This window comes from Equus caballus, chromosome 6, assembly GCF_041296265.1.
Source record: "Equus caballus isolate H_3958 breed thoroughbred chromosome 6, TB-T2T, whole genome shotgun sequence".
In the NCBI taxonomy this organism is placed as follows: Eukaryota; Metazoa; Chordata; class Mammalia; order Perissodactyla; family Equidae; genus Equus; species Equus caballus.
In genome coordinates this window covers 51,709,010-51,718,868 of record NC_091689.1, presented here as the reverse complement: position 1 = coordinate 51,718,868, position 9,859 = coordinate 51,709,010, and the positions used below count along the sequence as shown (strand labels likewise).

The 9,859-nt window shown below is 35.9% G+C and overlaps 3 protein-coding genes across 3 annotated transcripts; all 3 read left to right on the top strand.

The window, feature by feature from the left end:
• The first annotated feature begins 625 nt into the window (after nt 1-625).
• On the top strand, nt 626-1,561 carry TAS2R9 (taste 2 receptor member 9). Its single transcript, XM_001915835.2, has one exon. The coding sequence runs from the start codon at nt 626-628 to the stop codon at nt 1,559-1,561; it is 936 nt and encodes a 311-aa protein (XP_001915870.2).
• A 2,268-nt stretch (nt 1,562-3,829) lies between these two features.
• Nucleotides 3,830-4,750, top strand: TAS2R8 (taste 2 receptor member 8). The gene has a single exon (XM_001500400.1). The coding sequence runs from the start codon at nt 3,830-3,832 to the stop codon at nt 4,748-4,750; it is 921 nt and encodes a 306-aa protein (XP_001500450.1).
• A 3,586-nt stretch (nt 4,751-8,336) lies between these two features.
• Nucleotides 8,337-9,275, top strand: TAS2R7 (taste 2 receptor member 7). The gene has a single exon (XM_014740555.1). The coding sequence runs from the start codon at nt 8,337-8,339 to the stop codon at nt 9,273-9,275; it is 939 nt and encodes a 312-aa protein (XP_014596041.1).
• The last annotated feature ends 584 nt before the right edge of the window (nt 9,276-9,859 follow it).

The window sequence follows — 9,859 nt, the reverse complement described above, 5'->3', positions numbered from 1 at the left end:
CTAGAAGTCAGATAGCTGTGTTTTCAAGAAAATTGAAAACCACTACCAACCTACCTGAGTTACCCTAATTAATAAAGTCAATTTCTTACTTTGAGGATGAAATTATTAATGTTGACCATCTACACTTTAGATCCACAATTATTCTCAAGGTCCAAAACCTGCATTTGTATGAAATGGACCACAATTTGGTGGTTACTTTGCAAGTCATTAGAGATGGTAATGATGCCACATCTCCAATTAAATTTTAGCCATGTTTTCCAAGTAGTTGATTCCAGCCTGAAGTTCCTGGTTAATAGCTTGGAATATGAATCCAAAATATACAGAGCTTAAAATGAGAAAGATTGTGCAAATCCAAGAAATCAGATCCATTCCTATTTGCATCTTAGAGCTTTTTAATCATCACTCCACATGAAAGAAATTACTGGCCTCAATCAGTGAAGCCTTCAGGCAGTTCTAACACAGTGCATAACTGGCTATCTTCTTGACGTGGACCACAGCTGACAAAAAGGACAGATGAAGATAATTGCAGCGTGACCTAAGTGGTAGGCATATATACTGTTCTTCACTGTTTGGCTGAAAGTCAATTCATCATCAGTGATATCCAAAGTCAGAACTCTCTGAGGACATGCCAAATACAATGGAGACAATATACATGATCCTGATTGCTAGCGAATTGAGTATAGGAATTTGGGGAAATGGATTTATTGTACTGGTTAACTGCACTGGCTGTTTCAAAAGGAGCATTATCTCCTTGATTGACATCATCCTGGTCCCCTTAGCCATCTCCAGAATCTGTTTGTTGTGTGTGATATCTTTAGATGGCTATGTTATGCTGCTCTCTCCAGATACATATGACCATGGGGAGCTAATGAACATTTTGGATGTTTTGTGGACATTTAGCAATCATTCAAGTGTCTGGTTTACTTCTTGCCTCAGCATCTTCTACTTACTCAAGATAGCCAATATAGCCCACCCATTTTTCCTCTGGCTGAAGCTAAAGATTAACAGGGTCATCCTTGGGATTCTTCTGGCATCCTTTCTCCTCTCCTTAATTATTAGTGTTGCACTGAATGAAGATTCCTGGTATAACTTCAAGGTCAATCATGAAGGAAATATAACTTTGAAATTCAAAGTGAGTAAAGTCTCAAATGCTTTCAAACAGATTATCCTGAACCTGGGGGCGATTGTTCCCTTTATACTCTGCCTGATATCATTTCTGTCGCTGCTTTTCTCCCTATTTAGACACACCAAGCAGATGAAATTTCATGTCACAGGGTCCAGAGACACCAGCACAGAGGCCCACATGAGGGCCATAAAGACAGTGCTGATCTTTCTGCTCCTCTTCATTGTGTACTATGCCGTCTTTCTTGTAATGACCTCTAGCTATCTGATTCCTCAGAGAAAATTACGGATAATGTTTGGTGGCATAATAGCTGTCATTTTCCCATCTAGCCATTCTTTTATCCTGATAATGGGGAACAGCAAGCTGAGGGAGGCTTTTCTGAAGGTGTTAAGGACTGTAAAGGGTTTCCACCAAAAAAGGAAATCTTTTGTTCTCTAGAGAATCTTGAATACGAGAAAGAAATCAACAAAAGATTCTCTCTTTTCCCAATTGATTGCATTCCATTTTTATTATGTGCTATTGGAAATCACTAATATCTATAATTATTCTAAATATTCCTTTGTGTTCCTTCACATTTCTGTCTTCTTTAATTTTGAATCTAATGTTATTATTGAGCCACACGTTTCCCTGTCTTTGCAGGAAAAAAATGAATCTAAATTCCACACTCACATTTCATATCATTGCCTAAATGTAAAGAGGTTCTACTTCTTTCTGCCATATCCTAGCAAAGGGCTTGAACTTAATGGGGAGAAGAATTTCAGGCAAACAGGCCATGGGGAAGAGATTTTAAAACACATTAGCCTTATCTATAAAATCAATCATGTAAAAAACTGTCTACTTTGTCTGAACTGAAGGTCAGTCCTTAACTTTTCTGCCCTATCACTTCCATTTCTGGAATGGTTTCTTCTGATCAGGAAGAGGGAAAACAGTCTGGTGAGATTCTGCCTAAGGTGAAAGAGGTGTAATCTCAAGATTGAAGGCTTGACCAGGAAAGCAGGGGTTGTACAGTTAAGAATATATATACAAAACCACCTTGAGAAAGAAGATTGAGAGTCCCATGGTCAGGTTGTTCCATACGTAACCCTAGCCAGCAATGCTCATTTTAGGAGTCAATTCTCAAAGATTCTTTGGAATGTTCTCTCTACCCATTTAGATTTAGGAATCTTTGACACGTTCTTCTCTCAGTATCATTCTCTTTTCTATTTTGTTTCTGGTAATATTTTACAGATAACTAACTTTTTAAAATTATTAATTTTATGCTTTCCTACTACACATTATACACATGTAAGACATATGGAAAATACAATATATGCTGTTTACATTGTAGAATTCTACTTAAATATAAGAAGAATCCTCATTTATTTGATTTGTATTGCCTAGATTCAAATTTACTGAGTTGTCATATTTCCCAAAAAAGAATAAATCTAATTTAATAGCAAAATTAGTCTTATTCCCTGGAATATTGCTTGGCAAAAAAACTTTTCTAAAAAACATGATTGCCTCATCTCAAGAAACGACTACAGGGGCCGGCCCCATGGCTGAATGGTTAAGTTTGAGTGCTCCACTTCAGCGGCCCAAGGTTTTGCCAGTTCGGATCCTGGGCACAGACATGGCACTGCTCATCAGGCCGTGCTGAGGTGGCGTCCCACATAGCAGAGCCAGAAGGACCTGCAACTAGAATATACAACTATGTACTAGGGGACTTTGAGGAGAAGAAGAAGAAGAAAAAAAGAAGACTGGTAACAGATGTTAGTTCAGGTGCCAATCTTTTAAAAAGAAAAAATGACTACAATAAAGAATGTGAGATCATAAATCTTATAAAAGGAGTTGATTGTAACTAGCATAAAGTGTGAATTTCCTTAATTTTAGATTAAATTGCTTATTTTCCAAGAGACAACATTTCAGGAAGAGAATTGTCATCAACAGCATTTCTCATATTAAATAAAACTAAAGATAACAAATCTTTATCTGGCACTTTTCACTTCTAATAAACAACTGCATAGAGGACAGATTCTTAGTAAGTATTACCATGTGCCTGCCTAATAACACTAGACCATTTATGATTAGATTTGTATCGTATCCTTCCCTAATTAACCATTTATGTGAAAATAATAATTATTATCCTTTGACTGAATGCTAACTCTCTACAATCTGACTGCAGTGATCTTTTCCAAAATTAAAATCCATTTCCACTAGGAGACCTGATTTGTGGGAAATTTATAACTTATGATGATGAAAATGAAGGTACATTCGCACGTTTTGATATTTGTTAAACATAATATTTTTGTTTGCTTTTTGTGGCTCCCTGTTTGAAACTCAACTTGACAGGTCCAAATATGCAAACTTAACAGCAAAAAGCCTATTGCAAATTCATGAAATGTAATTTCTTTTAATTTGCCTGAGAGCAGTTTCAACCAAACATTTCAGTTATCACTCACTAAAGGGTGATAATTATAATTTGCCCAGGCTACAAAGCTAGTCAAGCTGTTTGTTTGGAACAATCAGTTGGTTTATCTTCATAAATGTAGAAGCAATCCTATTTCAGAGGAAAGCTGGGCACCTCTGGAATAATATCAGAGTCAAAATAATGGCAAATGAAAACATCATTCCATGATTTGAAGAACTTATTTATTATGCTCCAACTGGTCATCTGTAAATTTGTCCAGCTTCAGTGATATTTAAGATCAGGGTATTCTCTCTACCACCATGCTCAGTACAGAAGAAAACATCTTTATGGTCATAATAACTGGTGAATTCACAGTTGGAATGTTGGGGAATGGATACATTGGACTAGTAAACTGGATTGACTGGATTAAGAAGAAAGAGACCTCTTCAATTGACTACATCTTCACCAGTTTAGCTATCTCCAGAATTTGTTTGATTTGTGCAATGGTGCTGAATGCCCTTATAATAGTATTCTACCCAGAGGTTCATGAAAATGATAAAATAAAGATAGTCAACATCTTCTGGACACTCACCAACTACTTAAGTATGTGGTTTGCCACCTGCCTCAATGTCTTCTATTTCCTCAAGGTAGCTAACTTCTCCCATCCACTTTTTCTCCAGCTGAAGTGGAGAATTGACAGGGTGGTTCACTGGATCCTGCTGGGGTGCTTGGCCATTTCCTTGTTGATCAGCCTTATATTTGCAATGACCCCAAAATATGAGTTGCTGAAAATTGCAAAACATAAAAGAAACTTCACTGAATCATTTCATGTGAGTAAAATTCAATACTTCAGCCCAGTGACAATCTTTAGCCTGTTGGCAACTGTCCTATTTACTGTGTCATTGATTTCATTTTTCCTTTTAATTATGTCCCTATGGAAACATATTAAGCAAATGAAACTCAATGTTACAGGCTGCAGAGACCCCAGCACAGAGGCCCATGTGAGACCCATGAAAACTGTGACTTCATTTCTCTTTCTTCTTTTTGTATACTATCTGGCCTCTCTTTTAATGACGTTTAGCTACCTGATGAAAGAAAGAAAGTTAGCTGTGATGTTTGAAGAGGTTATAGCAATTTTCTATCCCTCAGGTCACTCACTTATTTTAATTATTGGAAACAACAAGCTGAGGCAGGCATTTGTCAGAATGCTGAGATGTGGAAAAACAGCCTGCATGATGTAAAATCTTAGCTTTATGAATGGACTTCAAAAGCAAATTTTACTTTCTAATAAAAAACAATTTTCTTATAGGTCCGTCCTCATTGTTTTCCACTTATTCCATTTATGTAGGGTACACGTCTTTAAGTGTTATTGAGACCTACTAGCTCCCTAATGAATACATTCTCTACGTCTCTTTACACTCCAGATATTCTCATCTTCACACTCCCTTTCCTTCAAGAATTTCAAAGCTCATACTTCTCTTTGTGTCTTCTCACTGGAAATATTAGGCATGTATTGTGAATTTTTTACTTTGGCCCAGGGTGAAGCGCACCTGAGCTGCACTAACTGGTTTCTCACTTTTTTCTACCATGCACTTTCATTGCTGGCCCTAAATTGAACTCCCTTCGTGGCTCTCCTGAGTCACTCCCATTTGGCTTATTAACTAGGAACTCAGAGCTCCCTGTCTTGTCTCTGCTTCAGTTTCCTCGCTCCTCCCAAGTGAGTGATGCTTTAGGCGGTCTCCCAGGTAATACTTCCTAGTCGACCTTCTTTTGGCACCTCATATTAGTTTCCCTTGAAATTAAATTTCTTTTCAAACAACGTGGTTTCAGGCAGCACCAGGATAGGAATAGAACCCATTCAAACATCTCCCTATAAGGGATGTTCATATGTGTTCTTCACAATCTAGATAAAAGGACAGGAATAACTAACATCAGTCAGACTGCTTCACTCAGGTTCCTTTCCTTGGTAAGACCCATGGGGGTTCTTTTCACTCAAGACTTTAGAAAAGAAATTAATTGGGAGGAATTAGCACACACAATGAATTAACTATATTCTGTCACTAAAAAAGCAATATATGTCCATAACACATATGGAGTAAATTATAAAAATAAAATGAGTCATTAATAAAATGTGGTTCTCATCAAATCACTCCCCCCTAGATTGTCACTGAAACACTTGATCTGGCACGTCTAAGGTCATGTCTGTTCTCATCTGGCTGTGCATTTTTGCTCCCACCATTTTCTATGTCTAATTCTGGTCTATTTCAATCTACTCATTTCCTTTTATTATAACTAAAATTTACTTACCTGAAGATTATCAGTTTTTCTACATATGGTCATGTAAAATTCACCCTGTAAAGTACTGATATTTACAGACTTAAGAACATAAAATTCCTCAACCGTATTTCTAATATGGTAGCTATTAAGGTGCTATTTTTTGTACAAGACTGGAGAATCGATGTTCTTTTAATGAAATATGTTAACATATTCTACAAAGTACTCGGAAATTCTATGCTGGGATGAAGTTTATATTCTTCTGCAGGTTTAGATGAAATAAATGTTTTATACAATTAGTACTTCTGGGAAAGTTTTCCTCCATTATTCTGAAGTCCTTTCTTCCATGTTTTGTTTTCTGTATCTGCAATGTTTCAAATATCTTCAATGACCATGAATGGGGTTCAAAGTAATAGACTTGTGACAAAATGTTCTCTTGCAGAATTTTTTGTTGTTGTGCTTTTTTTTAAATTATGGTAAGAATATTTAACATGAGCTCTCCCCTTTTTAACAGCATTTTAAATGCACAATACAGTATGGTTAACTATAATGTTATATAATGTGTTATATAATGCACAATATTGTACAGCAGATCTCTAGAATTTATTAATCTTGCATAATTGAAATTTTATACTCGTTGAATAGCAACTTTCTATTTTCCCCTCCCCTCAGGCCCTGACAACCACTATTTTAGTCTCTGTTTCTATGAGTTTGACTATTTTAGATACCTAATGTAAGTGGAATCATACAATATTTGTCCTTCTGTAACTAACTTATTTCACTCTGCATTATACTCTCTATGTTTGCGCATTTTGCAAGATTTCTTTCTTTTTTAAGACTGAATAATCCATTTAGCTATTTATCTGTCAATGGACAGTTGTTTCCACATTTTAGATATTGTGAATAATGCAGCAATAAACATGTGAGTGCAAATATCTCTTTAAGATTCTGATTTCAATTCTTTTGGATAAATACCTAGAAGTGGTTTTACTGAATCATATCTTAGTTGTGTTTTTAATTCTTCAAGGAACTTTCATACTATTTTCCATAGTAACTGCATAGTATTTTGCATAGTAACTGCACCATAACTTCCATGCTATACCATATACCAAAAAAGGTTTTGCGTCTAAAACGTCTTTGGCTAAAGCTATTATCATAGCTACTGTGAGCACTTTATTTATCAGGACACACTATGGCGAAGAAAGTGACGTGCCTGTGTCAGGGATCATTTCCAAGATCAGAGGAAAGCTGTCACCTGCGAACATGGCTAGTATTGAGGCAGCTTGTCCAAAAATCAGGGCTGCATCTCAGGAATGAAGCTTTGTCCTTTCAGGAAAGATAAAAGAAAATATGCATTGCTGAGGAAGATATGAGAATCCCAGAATTATTCCATGGAAACACTATGTAGTAAAGTTTTTCTCAATAACTGAATTAGAGAAGCTATTTCAAAACGAGTTAATGTGTAGAAATGAGGTAATTTAATTACCAATCTTCTGCCTAACAGGCTATAAAGGTTAAGGATCTAGAAACTCAGATGCAATTTGGTATGGAGGAATTGGGGAGTAAAATGAAATGCAGGATTTTACTCTCTTTTCTCTCATATGTACAACTGCTTTTGAGAACATTTTAAGTGAAAAGGAAAAAATATAATATAAGATAAGATAATAAGCATGGCTGCTTATTATATATAGCATCACAAACAAAATGTCTATCAAATGTCACTTGACTAATAAGACAATGTATTATTTTAAGAAACCTTGTGCCATATAATTGTTCATCTGCACAATCAAGATAAGTGAGCTAAAATATTTTTTTCAAACCAAATAGTCTATACTTAGTGTTAACCTTTTAAATTCCCTGAAAATATACAGCCTTCAAATTTGGGACTTTTAGTAATAATCAATATTATCACTCAAAAAAATGAAGATTCTTCTGTAAATTTCAAATTTTGCCTATATTCTAATTGCTAGAAAATGACTGAGGTTTAGGTTTGCCAGATAAAATCCAGGACACCCAATTAATTTTGAATTTCAATACTTCCCAGGAGTACTAATCTCATGCAATTTGGGAAATATACTAAAAATTTATTCATTCCTTATTTGAAATTCAAATTTAACTTGGTGTCCTGCATTTGTATTTGCTAAATCTGGCAACCCTATTGAGGTTACTAGCATGCATCGCAAATTAGTGAATCCAAAATTTGCAAAACATAGCCTCAGAAAGACAGGGCGTGATCATGAAAAGGAATCAGCCCAATTTGCATCTCTAGCAAACTGTAGCTCAGCCTAAATTAACCATAAGTGGAAAAGTAAAACTTGCTGAGAAGATAAATGGACATACGGTGGCCAGGCCTGGGATTGTCAACCACATTGCTTGTCAATACTAATTAGGATTTAATGAAAATAGTTACAGTCTTCATTTACCGTTCCAGTCTCCATCACAAGGAAGACTCCAATAAAAGATATAAAGAAAATAACAGCAAAATCTAAGAAGTAGATGTAGATATACTACAACAGTTGACTAGAAACGAATTGGATATTTCTCTGTTTTAACATGACAATTGACATGAAGAGCACCTTAATGATCATAGCAGCTGGAGAGTTCTCGATGGGGATCTTAGGGAATGCATTCATTGGATTGGTGAACTGTATGGACTGGATCAAGAACAGAAAGATTGCCTCCATTGATATAATCCTCACGAGTTTGGCCATATCCAGAATTTGTCTATTGTGTATTATACTATTAGATTGTTTTATATTGGTGCTGTATCCAGATGTCTATACCAGTGGTAAACAAATGAGAATCATTGATTTCTTCTGGACACTAACCAACCATTTAAATGTCTGGTTTGCCACCTGCCTCAGCATTTTCTATTTCCTCAAGATAGCAAATTTCTTCCATCCCCTTTTCCTCTGGATGAAGTGGAGAATTAACAGTATGATTCCTAGGATTCTGCTGGGATGTTTGGCCCTCTCTGTGTTTATTAGCCTTCCTGTCCCTGAGAATCTGAATGATGATTTCAGGAGCTGTGTCAAGAGAAAGTGGAAAACAAACTTAACTTTGAGATGCAGAGTAAATAAAGCTCAATATGCTTTCATAAAGCTATTTCTCAACCTGTTAACACTATTCCCCTTTTCTGTGTCCCTGATCTCATTTTTCCTCTTGATTCTTTCCCTGTGGAGACACACCAGGCGGATGCAACTCAATGCCACAGGGAGCAGAGACCCCAGCCTGGAAGCCCACGTGGGAGCCATGAAAGCTGTCATCTCCTTCCTCCTCCTTTTCATTGCCTACTATCTGGCCTTTCTTGTGGCCACCTCCAGCTACTTCATGCCAGAGACTGAATTAGTTGTTATGGTTGGTGAGGTGATAGCTTTAATCTATCCCTCAAGCCATTCATTTATCCTAATTCTGGGGAACAACAAATTAAGACAAGCATCTCTAAGGGTGCTATGGAAAGTAAAGTATCTTCTAAAAAGAAGAAATTTCTGACAACATAAAGAGATCTGAAGACAAACTATCATTTTCTGGACAAAGGAAGACAAGATATTTCTTAATCATCTTCAGTTCTTGCACTCATGTTGGTTTCATATGGTTAATTACTCTTGAAACTTATTTAGTATACTTGTAATTTAGGGAATCTCATGTGGAGCTGATTTTGCCTTTTTTTCTCTCTCTCTGTCTCCCTTCAAGTTTCTTTTTTAAACATGTTTCAGAACATATAGAAGTTAATATCCAAATAGTTAACTGTGAGAAGAGAGAGTATTTTCATAGTTCTAAATCATATCTCCAGATGCAAAATCGTATGACTAATTCAGGACAACTGTAATAGCATATTGTTGTTATTTACATCTCTGTGAAAAGCAGCTAGCTCATCCTCATGGTCCTAGCTAGAAGTTTTTCTATCTTAGATCATCTATCTAAGTTCTACCTTTGGAAAAGGCTCAATAAGGTGACAGTTCTTAAATGCTACAAAATTCTATGAATGTAACAGAAATTAATACTGAATATAATCACAACTAAGACATAAATTGTAATTAAAATAAATATTGTCACAGCAAATTCAAAAATTCTTT